Source organism: Electrophorus electricus, chromosome 25, assembly GCF_041902795.1.
Source record: "Electrophorus electricus isolate QZ-2024a chromosome 25, ASM4190279v1, whole genome shotgun sequence".
NCBI classification, from domain to species: domain Eukaryota; kingdom Metazoa; phylum Chordata; class Actinopteri; order Gymnotiformes; family Gymnotidae; genus Electrophorus; species Electrophorus electricus.
The window spans coordinates 12,858,558-12,876,767 of NC_137521.1; the positions used below are offsets into that span (position 1 = coordinate 12,858,558).

The following is an 18,210-nucleotide window of genomic DNA, read 5'->3' on the forward strand; positions in this document are numbered from 1 at the left end:
GCAAATCGCCATAGAGGAGTGGGTTTCTATACTCTGAAGTATTGTAACTACTTTCTGAAACTTTTTGCGAAGGCAATTAGCAAAAGACACCAGGGAATAAAGGCAAGCCTGAACATTTTCAGCTGCTTGGGTTCCTACGGTGCTGTTTTGATGGACTGTCTAAAACTATCTTCCTTCTCTTTCCTCACGTCTGTATCCCATGTCACCGCAGTTTGCCGTTGAGCTTGAAGCTTTTCCACTGAAGTGTTTGGCTTTTTAATTGGACCTGTAGTTTCCAGTTATAGAAGCAGTATTCTGGTGAAACACGATTCATCCAGGTAAAACTCTCAGATTTCACAAGTCAACACACTAATCAATGTCAAAACCTCTTGTCCCTGTGTTCTCGAAGCAGCGTGGTAAAGCCACCACAGACCTGTCGGTTCAATGCACAATTAGTCCACAATTTGTGTAGGGTGAAGCCATGTTTCTTTTCATAAGACCCCATTTTTTGTTTTCAAGGAGGGGATGATTGAGATCTCGACCGGCCGACACATCTGTTTAACATAACCAAACAATGCCTGCACGTGATGCTTTTAAATAGGAGTTTTACATGTTTAGCGGTCCCTCAAGTATTAGGGGAACTCGCTCTCTGTCCAAACTAAACACTTGGAAAATGTAGTAGTCTGTTAAAAAGGAACCGTAGAACAGAACAGCAGTGAAAGTTCCCTCTTGCTCAATTCGTGGAATGTTTAATTTCTTGTCAGCTGTATAGTGTTTCACATAAGAACGTTGCTCCAAAAAGCCTTTTAATTCACCAATTTTGTCTGTGATGGTTTTCAGCAATGTTATAACTGATTGTTTTAAAGGCGGCCCATACCCCCAAATCCCAGAACACCTTTTCTTATCCAGACGATCAGTTCCAGGCCTGTGGGTGAAGTGAGCTACGAGCTGATATGTACAGCACGTATGTACGGTGACATTTCTATTATCTAACATTAAGTACCGTTAGTGTTGATGATGAGACGTGTTGGTGTCCTCTGCAGACGCAGACGGAATTGCGCCGTGTAAATTCCCTTCCTCCGGCACCACCGTGCTCTCTGTAATGCTTAGCGAACTGCAAAGCTCTGGAAATAATTCGCTGTGTTTGCCCCGACTTATTTCTGCTGTTATTGCAGTGCGTGTATCCCAAACCCCATGCGCTCCCTCTGCTCTCGGTGTTCGGTCCAGCGCGTTGTTGAAACGCGGTTCTGACATCACTCATCGCCCTGGTGACAAGACAGGACGGCAAACAAATGCCTTTTTATGACGAGAGACGCTGACCAGACGCGAGCACCGAAACAAGCTCGCGCATTGTAACGCGCATAGCTGCACGCTGTTACCGGAAAACTGGCCTCCGTACTCGCGGCCTCTCTCGAGAGTGTGAGAGAGAGAGAGAGAACAGCGAGCCGTTCTGATGGGCGCGTGTGTATTAGGGATGCAAAATATATCATTTTGTTAATAAGTACCGCTTTGGCCTTCACAGCTGGCCCGCTGATATTTCAGGATATTTTTTTCAGGAGCGATTTTTATTTAGTTAATTAGTTTTCATTGTGTGTCGCGAGCATCCTCACCAGATACTCAGAGATGACATCCGTGTTTCTTCTAGTTCCCTACCCTATGTTTTAACTTAATTCGTTCATTCATTCATTCGTTGAGGCTAAAGAGTATAAGACACGTGTTCCTGGGTATTTGAAGCCAATCAGTTTTGTGTTGATCATGATCCAACAAGCATAATAATTTTACTCAAAATGATTCAGGCCAACATATAACCAAGTTGCATCTTAGGTTCACCAATGCTTTTAGATCCATCAAATGCAAGTGTGTGTTTTTGTGTGTGTGTGTGTGTGTGTGTGTGTGTGTGTGAGTGTGTGAGTGTATGTGTGTGAGTGAGAGAGGATGGACCGGTCCCTCTGTTCTGCTATGCCCTTATTTAGTGAAATGTTCAGTCAAACGTTGGTTTCTCCACAGGCCAGAAGTAAAGATCATGTCATGTGTCTGTTGGTCTCGTGCACTAGACAAAGACGTTCTGGAATTCCTGCTATTTGAAGAGGAAACAGATGAGACGTTGTGATTTAAAACCAAATGTCCCAGAAAACCCGTCAAATCCTTTTATTTTCATTCCAACTGCAGATTCCATGCAACATTCACAAGGCGTGATCCCTTTATGTCCAAACATAACAATCTCTCTCTCTCTCTTGCTTGCTCTCTCTCTCTCCCTCGCTCTCTCACACTCGCTCTCTCACACTCGCTCTCTCACTCACTCTCTGTCTCTCACTCTCTGTCTCTCACACTCTCTCTCTCACTCTCTCTCTCTCTCTCTCCCCCAGCTGTACTGCATTTGTTTCATGTGGTGCCTTGGCAGGAAAAAGTCATTATTCAGGACACCAGTCGACCTCTGATCTTGAGCTTTGTCACCGTCTGTACCTGGCTATGTAGCGCTTTTTTTTTTCTTTTTTTTTAATATGAAGTGTATTTAAAAATAATCCTCCACATGTAAACACTGAGTTTGGCATTTTGTGGGCCACTAAAAAGCACTCTGGTTCGCTCTCTCCAATTAGCCTGTGCCAGAGGCTGTCCTGGTCTAGTCTGGGGCATCTTAAAAGGAAACAACATACTCTCACTGCAATATCCTGTTGTGTTTCATTCCTAATGTGAATGTTGTTTTAGGATATTACATTTCCTTCCCTACCCCCCTTATAGAATTAATTTTAAAAATATATCCAGTGCTTGGTACCCTGTGTGTTTCCCAAGACTCTGGTATGTGGACGCTTTGTCAACTCAAGTCTGGATTTGCTGTCTCCAGAACCTGAAATTTGTGTAAATATTCATCAAAGTAGTGCTATCTTTTGAAAATGCTGGCAATGTTCAACTCATATTACTTATTACAAGTTTGACGAGTGGGCACATTTGCTGAGGCGGCACATTTGCTGAGGGGGCACGTTTAATGATTAGGCATGTTTGATGAGCAGGCGCATGTCAAGGGCCTGACAGGAAATGAGGGTTCCTGTTATTGAATGTCTTAATTTTGTTATGTGACCTTGTAAAAAGACTCTGACTCTAGAGTGAATAGATCAGGACTGATTCATGTGTTTAGATTCTGACTCTAGAGTGAATGTATGAGGACTGATTCATGTGTTTAGATGCTGAATCTAGAGTGAATGTATCAGGCCTGATTCACGTGTTTAGACTCAGACTCTAGGTTGAATAGATCAGGACTGATTCACGTGTTTAGACTCAGACTCTAGGTTGAATAGATCAGGACTGATTCACATGTTTAGACTCAGACTCTAGGTTGAATAGATCAGGACTGATTCACGTGTTTAGACTCTGACTCTCGGGTGACTGTATCAGGACTGATTAACTGATTCAGAGGTTCCTCACCTTTGCTGAGTTTCTGTTTCAGTCTTCTTAAAAAAGAAACCTCTCCTGTCCATACATTAGTGTTTCTTTAAGTATGAGAATATTTAGATGACTAGGTGTTCATGAACTTTTAAGGCCATTTATAGGATTCTCTGAGCCTCATACATTCTTTTCTTTTATTGTCAGCTACGTAGTCACTCGCTCTACTTTCTAAAGGTCGTATTGTAAGGGGCGTTATAAACGTCATTTACTCATTCTGTAAATGACAAAACACTTTTGTAAGTTGCTCTGGATAAGAGTGTCTGCCAAATGTAAATGTATTTCACCAAATTATTTTATACATATTTCAGATGCCAAAGAAATATGAAGAAAAACATTCACACAGAGTAATCCACAGAAGATATTTCAGTGTCGGCACAGGCTTGGTGATGGGCTTGTGTGATATTTTGAGCCAAAAATGCACTGAAACATATTTAAATCATTAGGCCTGTTACGCTATACTGATCTTTCCGTAAGGGGATACACATGACAGCGTAAAGATGGGATTTTCTCCGGCCGTACCCCTTAAAGTGATCGGTGAGGTTTCTTTTCAGAGATGCCTTTGGGATCCACAAGTCTTGTTCCGGCTGCCCACAAACGCATTGCAGAAGCATAGCAAGATGGTGACGAGAGTTTCACTTTGGAAACAGTCCGCAAACTGCTCAGACTCTCTGTGCACCGTGTATATTTGTAGGAAACTGGGCCATGGATGGTTGGGCACTGGTGTCCTGGCAACCCGACCATGACCACGCTTAGTCCACCTGGTCATGACATCATTAACGAGGCGGTTTTCCATGTCACCCATTAGAAATCACATCTGGAATTTGGTGCAAATTCCAGTCATACAGCCAAATGGTACTGATGAGATCTCCACCAAAAACCAGAATTTGAAGAAAGCAACAGACACTCCAAAGACTTGTGGGTAATGAGTTTAACTCCGTGGATTTAGTGTCAGCAGAAACGGACGTCTGCAGTGTGTCAGTTTTTCATTAGGAATCTGGATATTTGAGTCAGTGCTGTGCTCACTATAGCAGATTATGTCATAATTGCTGGAAGTGTTAGTAACCTTTTAGTAAATTTCATTCTGTGTGTGCGACCTTAGTTTACAGTGAGCAATGGGCCAGTTATGGGGGAGTGCTATCCCAGTTGCCTCCTTCTCTCATCATCATCACTACGATCATCATCATCATCGTTCCTTCATGTATTCCCACGTGAGGGAGGGGTCTCATGAACATGTCGGAGTCATGTCCGTGGGGAGAGTCTCAGGACTCTGTCACCACACTGTTGATGAAGGGCTCTGGCAGGGAAAAGAGAACACACGGAGGTTCCCGTCTTTGGGAAGAGCTCGAGTGTGCACTCAGGAGAATTCAATCTGTCATCACTTTAAAACAAAAGAAAGAATTATACGAGGTATTTCAAACCCTTATTAAATCAGGGATAGTCTGCAGCAGTACTGACACTTTTTAAAAATTGACGTTGGCTCAACTCTTTCGATTAAACCTAAAATGAAAGCTAAAAGCGTTGAGCTTCTCCTCGGGCCGATATATGAACTACGGTGTTTTTGAGAGCTGTCTTGAGCGTAGTCTTTTTGATGGAAGGAAAATTGGATGAAGGAACCTAGTTGAGAAGGCATAGATGATGTAATTTCCTCTTTTACGCCTCCTGTTAGTGTGAAAGCAGCAAACATATATAAAGATTTATTAGACTGATTTTTGGACGCGTTCGTGCCGAAGTCCCAGGCGGCAGACACTGAGATGCACGGGGCCCTGCATGACCAAATCCACCGCGTTTGGAGCTGACGGGAGGCTTTGGTGAGCAATCAACACAGCTCGCGCAAGATGAAACGGCTCGCGCTATTAGCTAATTAAAAACACTGCAGCAGCGGTATGAGGCGATGTTTGCGCCCGATCGCGCGCCGAAACCTGATCCGTCTGGGCCACGTCTTGGCTGGTGGATGGTAATGCGTTTGCGCCCAAGCAGCCTCGGCATTCCGTTTTGTCCTGCAGTTACCATGATCCCGTTGGCTACCTGAGCTCAGAAATAGATGTTTACACACTACCTCTGAGCTCCATGTAAGGGCACACGCTCAATTCCAAGGACACTTCAACCAATAATAAATGTAAATGTATATTTGTTAATAAGGTATGCTTGCTACCTTAATTTAATGTGGACAACGTTTTTCACACGGACCTGAAGCGTTTCTGTCTCACTGTCAGCCAAAGCAGTAGCTGATGATTTTATATCTGACTGCGTTGTTTGCGATTAAAAAAGCAAACATAAACAAGCACACTGGCGCTCGTAAATGTTTCCTCGCTTCAAAGACTCTTCACTTCTGCGTCTGTCTGGAACTTTTAGGGGTTAGCAAAAACAAATGGTGTTTTCCAGCTTGAACAATAGAGCCAGTTGGTGTCGGGTTCTGTGTTTGACAGACAGATGTGCTGTTACCAGCAGTGTACGGTCCACTCCTGCCTGTCCGAGCTGCACACGGTACCGCTTTAATCAGCCGGACTGTTTGGACTCAGACAGCGTAACGTGACAGTGATCTTAACGCCGAACATGCGTGACACATTTCATTACTTTTGTAAGTCATTAGTAGGCTTTCCTTCAGTGAACAGTTTTAACGGCCTGGTTACATCACACCCCGTAATATTTGCTGTTTAGATGTTGTCTCCATATCAAATTCAAATTGAATAACTTCTCTGATATAATAAACGACAAACCTCACTCCCCTGTATTCATCTTCTGCCAGCCCCGACGGGACACTGTAGCCATGTGCTACGGCCCATGTGTGATCCAGATATGAGTGTGATGATGGTCCCAGCAGGCACATCTGCGGGACTGTCAGGAGGCCGGAGTCTTGGCCCCGCCGAGGCTGTCCTGGGAATGGTTTGTGCCGCTTTTGCCTTGTCGAACAGACCAGGCCAACTTCTTGTGAAGTCAGAAAAAAGGCTTCCAGTTGATCTGTACTGTAATGCAATCCAGTCTGCCTTTGACTCGCTCGCTCTCTTTCTCTCGCTCCCCTCATCTTTTCTCTCATTCGGCTACTTGTCCTTTGTCAGCTTCAATAGCTGTCTAATCGCTGTCAAACCTCGGCTTCTTTCAGAGTGTAATGACCCTTTTTTTCTCCTGGTGGTTTTCGACTCTGTTGCATTTTTGAGGATTAGAGACCGGGCAGCAAAATCGAGCCACTTCACGGCTGTTAAAGGAAGAACCAAGTATCAGTACATTCTGGGTCCATATATTCTGTGTATCAGTACATTCTGGGTCCATATGTTCTGTGTATCAGTACATTCTGGGTCCATATGTTCTTTATGCTAATTACATTTGCTCTAGAATGTGTCATCTTGGTTTCTGTAATTTCCATTATATTTAATCATGGTGGAAAGCTGGAACATGAACGTACTAATGCAGACTGATGGCTGTGTTCCTCTTGCATTGCGTCATAACTGTCCTATTTCCAAGATCCTAATCAGTTTAACCTCATGACTGAGCTGTATCAATTTACCAATACGGTAAGGGGACCGTGCCTACTATGTTTACAAGTGAAAGTGTTCAGTCAGCCTGTTCTGTCAAGGCTTCCACTCAGTATCTGCCCACTTCCTGGAGCTGAAGCGTGTGTGTAGATAAACCCCTGCACTCCAGTTGACCCCAGTTTACCCTAATCTATCCAGCAGAGACAGAGACCTCTGGCCAGCTAAGAATGCCCAAGATCCAAGCCAGTGTTTCTCACACTAGTACTGGCCGGTCTGCGTGAAAGAGCAACTTTTGGAACTATCACCAAACACGTGTGGGCTGCCATGTGTTTGATGTTACACTGATGTTATAACGCATGGTTTTTATTTGTGTTATCCTTCACAGATACGGTAGGACCTTTTTTAAAACTACGACACTAACCTATACATGTCATATGATGCTCTAACATCACTTTGTCATTTCTTAATGAGTAATATGTCTCAACGATATTATTTTTTAAAAACGCCAATGTAATTTATTCATAAATATTTTTCACACATGGCCCTTTCACATGAACCCTCTCATAGACGAGTTTCCTCTCATTTTTTTATTTTTATCCACAGTGTGTGCCTTCTGCATTGTTTAGCATTTGTTTACACGGCGCATCTGTCTGGGAGCTTCTTTGGTAAATAATCACTAAAGTCTGAACACCTTTCTGTAAACATGGCACCACCTGTGAGAGCAAACAGACCGTGCTGTGAGTGCAAGCACCTGCACTTGCGACTGAGCCGTTCACACACGCACGATGCCATGGGCGAGGTCAATGCTGCCCAAGCTCTCCCTGCTAATAAAAACACATAACAAGTGGTTTTTGTATGCCCCTGACCCTGGAGCTCAGGACGATGTCCCGAAGCCCAGAGTGCGTGGGCCGTCTGTGCACGTGAGGGTCATGACGGGCTCGTCCGAGTCTTACTGGCCATCTTGTCTGGAGTGTTAGCTGGACTCAGAGTCTAAAACTAATTATGTTTGTGTGACTGCTTTCTTTTTAAGAATATTCATTGTTTTGTCAAATCAATTTTAATCAATATGCAGCAGCTTTTGTTAGTATAGTGTGTGGGATAAAGCTATTGTGTGTGTTGACTATAGAAAAATGGCTATTTGTGTGTGTGTGTGTGTGTGCTTGTGCATGTGTGTACATGCGTGGGGAGTAATTATAAGATTATGGGGTGAATCAGTAAGGGTACAGTGTGTTGGGTGTGTGTGCACGTGTGTGTGTGTGTGTGTGCAGGGGCGTAATGAGATTATTGGAGTGTATCAGTAAGGGTATAGTGTGTTGGGTGTGTGCGCATGGGGGTATATCACTAAGGGGACGGTGTGTTGGGTGTGTGTGTGCGTGGGGGTGTATCAGTAAGGGTACGGTGTGTTGGGTGTGTGTGTGGGTGGGTGTATCAGTAAGGGTACGGTGTGTTGGGTGTGTGTGTGCGTGGGGGTGTATCAGTAAGGGGTCAGTGTGTTGGGTGTGTGTATGCGTGGGGGTGTATCAGTAAGGGGTCAATGTGTTGGGTGTGTGCATGTGGGTGGGGATGTATCAGTAAGGGGTCAGTGTGTTGGGTGTCTGGAGAGGAGACTCACAGAGATCCAACTCAAGCCGTGTGTCATGTGTGGAGTTCTGGGCCAAACCTTAGAGCTGACTCACAGCTGAAATCCACCCAGGCAATTAGATCTCACCCGGCAGAACTATTCTCACATGAAATGCTGCCTGCCTGGCCTAAACACAGTCATGTGTGTGTGCGTGTGCGTGCGTGTGTGCGTGCGTGTGTGTGCGTGTGTGTGCGTGCGTCTGTGTGTGTGTGCGTGCGTCTGTGCGTGCGTGTGTGCGACTGTGCGTGCGACTGTGCGTGCATCTGTGCGTGCGTGTGTGTGCGTCTGCGTCTGTGCGTGCGTGTGTCTGTGCGTGCGTGTGTGTGCGTCTGTGCGTGCGCGTGCGTGTGTGCGTCTGCGCGTGCGTGTGTGTGCGTGCGTGCGTCTGTGTGTGCGCTGTTGAGATGTCATGTCCCTTCCAGCACTGAGGGTAGAAAAGCACAGTTGACAAACTGTCACAATGGTTATAATCTGAACAGCAAGGGATTTTGTGCTTAAAAGCTCCATCTTGTCAGGGACACAACGAACAGCAGTCTTAATGAAATCCTCTAAGACATTCCTAATACCACTACAAACAGCATTCCTAATGAAATTCATTAAGACATTCCTAATACCACTACAAACAGCATTCCTAATTAATTTCCATATAACATTCCTAATACAACTACAAACAGCATTCCGAATGAAATTCCCTATAACATACCTAATGAAATTCCCTAAGACATTCCTAATACAACTACAAACAGCATTCCTAATTAATTCCCCTGTAACATTTCTTAACAACATTCAAACCCAAACTTTTCATTATCTTCTCTTTATAACCTTTCCTTTAGCATTCCAGGAACCTTGCCAGCATTCTTCCAAAATCCATATAGAATGTAGAATGTTATTTTCAGCATCCATGAATAAGAGAATTTTGTTTAAAAACATTTTAAAAGTCTACAGTTCACATTCAGACATCCCCACCACTTTCCACACCACGCTGTCATATACAACCATGTTTAGAGTCTTAATGTTCAGACTTTGCAGGAATAAAAAACTAGACATCAGCAAAGCTTCATAACTCATTAGATTTTGTTCGATTTAATTAATTGTGTTAGATTTTCTGTTAGAACTGACATGACTGCCACAACACAATCATCTTTTTTCTTGTGGTTGCATGAAGGCTTGATGGTGTTCTCGCCAGTCTGCCTGTTAGGCGAACACATTCTTCAGCCTTCGTGTCATTCTGTCCAAATGTGAAATACGCAAAAATGTAGAAGTAAAGTGGCCAAAAATGGTATTGGGTCATGCGTAATATAACCTGCGAATGGAAGAGGGATACTGGGAGTGGGGAAAAGTCACTTTCGTAATGCGGCGAGCGTTTGTGCTGCCGTTGCATCCTCCGTGGTTGAGTGCCAGCCTCGGACTCACGTTACCACTAAAGCAAATAAGACTGCGATGAGAAATTTCAAGTGAAATACCCCACAAATATGAAACCGTTTACTGCGGAATATCATCCGACAGTAGGGTCTCGTTATCCATGCGTTGTTTTTTTTCCCGGTGGCTTTTTGACTGAGGTTTTTGAACGAGAGCGGAGAGAAGTACGTTGCATCTGTGCACAGGCCTCTGTGAACACTGCCAAACCTCACTATCGAGGATGAATCCTCTCTTCAGAGGATTTATGCCGTCTGATTGGCCCAGCAACCAGGAAAGGACCATAAGCTACACATGCAGGAAAGAAAGGCCGACTTCTTTCTGGTTAACTGGCTACCACAGAAAAAATAAGAACATCTTTGTTTTATGTGTAGTTTTTTTTAGCGCAGCGAACAAACACTGTACAATGTGCTAAGGGTGATGTAAGGTCTTTTCTTTTTTGAGGGGGTTTATAAACACAATAAGAAGACGCCATCCATACGGTGAATGTTTGCTGTCCTATGTGTAGTGCTTATTACCAGAGTTGGTCTTATTACAGGTAGACAGAGCGATAGCACGGCAGTGTACGTCGGTTTGAAGTCAGACTGTCACCTCTCATAGATCTGCGTGTCTGCTGGGTTTCAGTGTCTACAGAAGGTGCCATGCTGGTTTTTCTGTAGGTGTGTTGCTCACACGTCTCCTCGGGTCGTGCGGGTGTGCCACCGTGCCATTGAGTCCAGCTGGCGGGTCCAGTCTGGAACTGTGAGATGATTCAGCAGTCTGGGACTGTGAGATTCAGTCTTTAGCTGGCAGGTTAGATGTATAGAAGAAACTAGACAAGGTTTGAGAGTAGTTGTGTCAATGCTTTCTCTCCCTTTCTCCCTCCCTCTCTCTCTCTCTCTCTCTCTCACTCTCACACACACACACACACACACACACACACATTTCTCTCCCCCTATGTCTCTTTTTTGTGCAACAAATATTAAAGTGAACCTTTTTACAGTTAATAGTCCAGTACCAGGTCTAGTCCCAGGGAGATTCCTGTGAACATCGCTACAATACGATGTATGATTACTGATTGATCTATAAATATGACTTTGCAAATAAAAGGGACGTGTTCCTGTGTGTGATAAAGGACAGTTTGTGTGTGTGTGTGTGTGTGTGTGTGTATGAAAGACATTGTTCTGTGCTAATGGAACTTAAGCAGGTGTGAGAGGACAGGAAGGATAGAGTTCAGAAAGACTTTGGCAGTTGCCCACAGAGCCCCGCCCCCTCTATGCCCCACCCCCTTTGCTCATGTTTAGTATTCTCATGGGGCTTTCTCTTTTCTGTCACGGCTCATGTTGCCTGAGTGTGGTGGATAATTAATGTTATAGTGGTATCCTCCTTGCTGAGGCCCAGGCCCTTGTGTATTTCAGTCTAATTAGCCATTAGAAATACTTAGACTAGCTGGAATGAGAGACTGGTTAGGGGAGTGATGGATTCCCTGCGCTGTCTGTCAACAACATCAGAACTTCACCCTCAGACCCAGTGGAACCAGATCCTTCATAGCACCGTTAAGCCTCGACGAAGAACCAAACAGTGTGTGCGTGTGTATGATGTTAAGAAGTGTACACGTGTGTGTTTACCTGTGTGACACTGTCTTTTTTTTTCTATGCAGTGTAAAGTTCGGAGACACTCCATATTCACGTGTTTTACTCTGAAAACAAGGCAAACAACACCGTCTTGCACTTGAATAACCTATTGCAGACCCAGTCGAGGAATTACAGACTACTACGTTTACAAGTGATATTTTACGTCACACTGATCATTTCCCGCTTTTACTGACGGATTGAGTGTCCACGAGTGTTTCGTGTCATTAACTTGATGGTTTTGTTTCAGTGATACAGTCATACGTCACAGTCACGAAGGAAAAAATGCGATGATTGTTGTTCCGATTAAGGCCCGTGTTGTGAATTCACTCTGTCGCACTGCTACCCCAAACGGTTTTTTTCTTCTTCTTCTTCTTCTTTTTTTTCTAGCGACACCACCTATCAACCGTCATCAGTTGTGGAGTAGAAGGAAACGTGTGTAGTTTTTATGGTGATGACTCTCTTACCTGGTAACAATTTTAACAGGGAGCCCCTGAATGGCGCTAGGTTAAGTACTCCCATAACGCGTCACATCCCCCCTGCACGCTCCCCGTTCGAGATGCTCACGTGCAGCAGAAGAACGAGTCGGGCTGCCTGACAGCCGGGTCAGAACCGTGCTCATGCCGCCTGTTCCGTTTCCGTCCAAATGTCTGCTTTCGAGAGAATACCGCGGTTGGAGACGCCCCATTTAGACATCATGGGTTGCCTCCCGTTGCGACCCCGTTCATGCAGGTTTCTGGCCGTCTTGGCCGAGCTCGCTTGAGAACAGCACCGGGCTGTTCGGAGCAATTCCGTTAGTCACTTACATGACTCCCTCCGCCGCCAATTTACCGACAGCGCGCGCAGTGCCATCTGGACAACATTCGCATGCCGAACGTTTGTGTACACATCACATCACGTATAAATCAACTGTTTTGAAATTGGAAAACGAGATGAGGAAATAAAACATGAATAAATCCATAAGAAGAAACAATGTATGAATTCATCTCAGGCCAACTTAAAAAAAAAAGAAAAGAAAAGAAAAGGAAAAAAAAAAGAAAGTGAATGTGGAAATCTCAACATCGGCTCTTTAATTCGAATGAACTCCGCCGTTTGTACTGGCTGCTAAACTGCGTGGCGGTTTGGATGTGGAACCGATATGTGTAACCTGTAATGGGAATGTTTTAGCGAAGCTGTGTTTCATTTGGTGCCGTGACGAAGCGCATGAGAAACCTGTCTCTCCTTAGCTGTCTCGAATCATATGGATATAATTTCATCCGTTTGTGTTTCTCTGCTCTTCGCTTTGGGGCGTTTGGGAAAGCGGCAGATTGAAATCACATGTTTCCTCCAGCACTGCGCACGACGTGTCGGCGGTTTGGGGGTTTTGCAGGTAGCCGTTATCCCGGAGCTTTTTCCGCCAGGAAACCGCCCCACATCTCTCATTCACCAACGGGAACCAGAATCACTTTTAGAACCATTTATGCGATCGCGGGGAAGTGTTATAACCAGGAGGAGAGACTGCGCTCGATGTTCCAAGAGTTCTGAACCAATTTGGATGTCACGAAGCATTACAGCGCGCTCGTCAAGCTCGCGCGGAACGGAATGACGGTGCTTGTTAAAAAGCTGAACACACTTCGCCTTTTACGCAACGAAATACCAGTAATAATCCGTTTAATTTACACCCGCCACATGTTTTAATGGTGCAGTTAACGTAAACCTCTCGTTGGCTAGTTTCGCAACGTAGGCTAATGTCAAATACGTGGGAGTTTTGTCCCAGAAACAGGAATAGGATACAACTTCAGCTCGTGCAAAAATGTGTACTGAGTTTCAACTTTACAACAAGAGCAGTGAGTGAAAGACCCCTGAGCCCAGGTGTCTGGATCAGAGCTGAGACGTTTTCCTGACTCATTTCTCAACAGAGATCTACAGTTCGCGAGAGTTTAAAGGATCTCTGTTCTGTTGAGCCATTTTTTTCTGCTCCCGTGCCGCCGTCACTCCACCACGCGCCGCCTTACATGTCGTCCACCCAAATGACATTTTAGATGCTTCGCGCGAGGTATTCGTGAGGCGCGTTAGTTTCCGAGCGCTCGTCTGCAATGTGGCGTTTTAATCCTCTTCCCGCGAGAGAGACAGCCCTGCACACGCACCATCACGAGGCCCGACGGAGAACGAGGCCGCTGCAAACGTCTCACCTTCACGAGCCCTCCCTGCGGTCATCCGTGTGATCCGTGTGCGGTCACACCTGGATGAGCACATGATGAGCGCGCTAAAGTGTTTTCAGAAATATCAAAGCAGAAGAACTTTATAACGCGCAGTCTCGCGCTACAACCCCCCCCCCCCCCCGTGCTTATTTTGCACACTGCATTCGTCCAATAAATGTTACGCGGCTGTTTGGAAGCCATGGCAGGATAAAGTGTGCAAACAAAGCGATGCAGGTGGAGCGTAACTGTTGCGTCCTCGTGCTGATTATCTGTCGCATCTAAAATAAAATCCCGTGTTGTGGACACCGCATGTACCGGGTTATGTGTTTCTGTCCTGACTAGTTTAGTTTGCTTTAAACCGTTAGGTGGTCAGACATATGAACTGTCGGCCTGATACTGCGACACAGTACATTTGCGTTGTATTTGTGATCTATCCCAGAGTGCATTGGTTTGATGAGTGAATAGTCCATGGTCTTGGTAAAAGGAACCTCGCGCGGCAGGTGGCAACTCTCTCAACGGACTCGTGCATTCAATTTGGCCTGAAATTTGTATTACTTTAAAGAAAGCAATAAAAGAGTGATTATTTCCCCCCTACAAAATACACACATTTGGTACATCTATAAGCACAGTGTTTGTTTTAAAAACTCTGATTTGTGGACTGTGTTTTTGCGGTAAGCGTGGGGTGTGGGCCTCATGAACTGTGTGTAAGTATGCATGGTTTGTGTTTGGGAGACTTTATGAAGTTCTAATGTTGGGTAAAGTTTGGGTGTGTGGAATAACAATTGTTGGTGTGAGGTCTGGAAAATTTCTGCCTGTCTGCTGCCACTGCTGGGTGGCCTTAAGACGTGTGTGTGTGTGTGTGTGTGTGTGTGTGTGTGTGTGTGTGTGTGTGTGTGAGAGAGAGTGGCAGGGTATGCCTGTATGTGTGAGAGACAGAATGTGTGTGTGTGAGAGAGAGAGACACAGTATGACAGAGAGTATACTGATGTGTATATGTGTGTGTGTGAGAGAGAGAGTGGCAGGGTATGCCTGTATGTGTGAGAGACAGAATGTGTGTGTGCGTGAGAGAGAGAGAGAGACACAGTATGACAGAGAGAGTATACTGGTGTGTGTGTGTGTGTGTGTGTGTGTGTGTGAGTGTGAGAGAAAGAGAGAGAATGAGAAACACAGTGTGTGTGTGTGTGCATATGTGCAGGCATATGTGTAACTGTCAGGGCTGATATATGTTTGTCTGTTCCAGACGTATGTCCAAAAAGGGTTCGAATGTTTTTGGGGTTTTTTGCATTATTTTTGCTTTAAAAAGTTTAAAATGAATTACACACACACACACACACACACACACACACACACACACACACACACACACACACACACACACACACACACACACACACACACACACACACACACGCTCAGTCTCTCTCACACACAAACCAGGTCACTCAATCTGCCCAGTCCATGTGAGGGTCGGGTTTCAGCCCATATTGAATGGCATTGGCTTCAATAGTGAGCCTTAGTGTGTCAGTGGAGGAGGCTGGAGCTGTGTGTCGTCGGAAGACCCGTCAGAAGAATAGGACCCTCTCCCTAGAGCTGAGGTCTCACACTCGCCCCTGTACACAACGCACAGCACAGCCCTCATGTCAGGTTTCCACAGGCCGCCGCCCAGCCCCAACCCTCTGCCATGATTGGTGCACTATTGGCCAAGGGAGGTGGAGCTCAGGGATAAGGTAACTGCTAAGTGATTGTACAGGAAGATTCATATAGGTGCCAAAGCTGGCCATTGTTTGTGGTCTGAGCTGAGAGAGAGAATGTGTATTGATGTCAAGGTACCTCAGGTGCTTTAAGTTCCATTATATAGATGAGCTAGATATATAGGTTTCACATTACAGTTAGGTGTGGTATGGGCTACACATGCGCGCGCACGCACACACACACACACACACACACACACACAGACCTACAAAGGCTACTGACAGTGGAGATCAGTGCTCCTTATAAATACTGTTTAAGTACTGTTACATATCTGTTACACACACAAATCTTAAGTGTTTTCACAGAAGTGTTCTCTCTCCCTCCCTCTCTTTCTCTCTCTCTCTCTCTCTCCCTCCCTCCCTCTCGTTCTCTCTCTTTCTCTCTCTCTCTCTCTCTCTCTCTCTCCCTCCCTCTCGTTCTCTCTCTCTCTCTCTCTCTCTCTCTCTCTCTCTCTCTCTCTCTCTCTCTCTCTGTAGTTTGAAGGCTGCAGCAAAGCTTTCTCCCGGTTAGAGAATTTGAAGATCCATCTTCGCAGTCACACAGGAGAGAAGCCCTACCTGTGCCAGCATCCTGGCTGCCAGAAGGCTTTCAGCAACTCCAGCGACAGGGCCAAACACCAGCGCACACACCTAGACACTGTAAGCACACAGCAATATGCTGGAGTGTGTGTGTGTGTGTGTGTGTGTGTGTGTGTGTGTGTGTGTGTGTGTGTAGGCCTAGCAGCTATGGTTTTTTAAATCACACAAATGGCCTCTTCTGGAAAGTTTGTTGTACAGTTTTAAATTGATTGCTAATTACTTTATTACATGCAAGTTATAAATATTGGTGTAGGGAGGTAACTGCTTTTGGACTATTCCAACACCCAGATTACAGTGTCTGGCTAATTTAGTCATCCAGTAACCCCTAAAACCAGATATTTCAGTTTGATTTAGGCTATTTGGGTTTATGGTGGTGGCACAGAACGACATCCAATGATGAAAGATAAAGTTATTGATTTTACGCAAACTGAAAACTCGTGCTTACACGGTCGGGTCCTGTACTGGCGCCCTGTGTGCTGATGAGGGGGAACCCCCCTGACACAGACCGTTTAACCCCGCGGTCCGTTAGCGGGAGTAACGGCACATTGAAAACCGAGAGGGAGAGAGCGCGAGGCAGGGCGCGCCGGGGAGAGCGCGAGACAGTGCTTGCTTGTGTCTTGTCCCCGTAGACTGGAGAAGGAGAAAAGTCCGGCTCCTAATGTAGTCATTATTCGCTCTCCGCCGTAGTTACTGGCAGAAATCAGCGCCCTGTCACGCGCTACGCCCGCGCTGCCACGGCAAATTAGCTCTTCGACTGCAAACACCCAAGGTAGCAGGCGCGCGGCGACACCGCACCGGCGCGCGCCTCACATGTAGCGAAAAAAAACAACTCACTCCGACTGTAATGACATTTATCCTCCACGGGCCTCATTTTTTCCCTCCTCCGCTCCTGCTTCTGTCCCTTTCCTGCTCCTTGTTTTCGGCATGTTGAACAGCGTAGCTTTGCTTGCGCAAAGCAAACAGTAGAACGCTCTATTAACGGGACGGTAGAAGGTAAGCGAGAGCTCGTGAAGGAAGTCCGCCCGTTTGATCTTTAAGCAGTGCTCCTCTCCGTATCACGTGTATTTCACCTTATCAGACCAGTGTAATGCGCGTAAGCGTTTGTAGTCGGCGAGCTCCACGCGCACCCGACGGGGCCTACCTTATTTCGTGGCGCGAGTGAAGAGTCCTCCGCATTGTTTTGACCAAAATTATTTACGCTTGTTGGATCACGTGAATACTGTGATTCGTTAAAACATCCACAGAACATCCGCCAGGAACATCTGTGGCTGTTCAGGAGGCTCCCAGCAAGCAGTAAAAATGTAGGGCTTCACTAGAGACTGTTAGTGTTGCAGGGGCCTGTGTTGCAGTCATGATTAGCAAACGATATTCTGTGCAACCCAAGTTTTAGCTTGTTTTTTTTTTTTTTAACCAAATAGAGGAAGTCTAATCGATTCAGTTTTCATGCAGCTCAAACAACGCTTCTTCAGGCTACACTTCTCCATGATCAAAAGCAAAGCAAAAATAAACGTTCCGATCACGCATGACTCTGTGAGACTGACTGAAACATGTGTCCTCTTCTTCTTTCTGTTTTCCACTCTACACCCTCCGCTCAGAGGTACGTTGCCTTTCTTTTCCTTCCCTTCCCACTTACATTTTATCGGGAATTTCTCCTTTAAAATCTCAACAAATCTTTTTGTCCTGTGGTCCACTGAACTCTTCCTAACGTTCCCCGCGTGGTCCCTCTGTTGTTACATTAGCCTGTGTAGTTTTCTCATACACCTGTGTGCGTGCATTCTAGAAACCGTACGCGTGTCAGATCCCTGGCTGCACCAAACGCTACACAGACCCCAGCTCCCTGCGCAAGCACGTGAAGATCCACTCCGTCAAGGACCAGCAGGTGCGTAGGAAGGTGAGCAGCACCATGGCAGTGCGGTCTCTAACATCCAACTAGCTCTGTTTAGTGGACCTACAGCTTTTATTTCGCTTTTCTGACGGATCTCCAGTATCCTTCATGGTCAATTGCATCTTTTCACGGCTTGGCGCAGTTGGTTTTAATTTACGGTTGTCTTTGACAATCAATTTCCAAACAACAGATCAGTGCCCACCGCGTTTTAGCATGTACACAGTCCTCATTAAAGCTCGTGAATGTGAGCAGAATGGTCTTATTGTTGCGCGCGGCTA

The 18,210-nt window shown here is 45.6% G+C and overlaps 1 protein-coding gene across 3 annotated transcripts in view; it reads left to right on the top strand.

The window, feature by feature from the left end:
• glis1b (GLIS family zinc finger 1b) overlaps nt 1-18,210 on the top strand; it is a 75,460-nt gene that overhangs the window by 34,245 nt on the left and 23,005 nt on the right. Inside the window, exons 5-6 of one of the 3 annotated variants that reach the window (XM_081707527.1) lie at nt 15,946-16,107; nt 17,828-17,926. In XM_081707527.1, the coding sequence (XP_081563653.1) occupies nt 15,946-16,107; nt 17,828-17,926 (261 nt within the window). Of the gene's footprint in view, nt 1-15,945; nt 16,108-17,827; nt 17,939-18,210 lie in introns of all 3 variants that reach the window. The other 2 variants (XM_081707526.1, XM_081707528.1) reach the window with 2 other exon arrangements.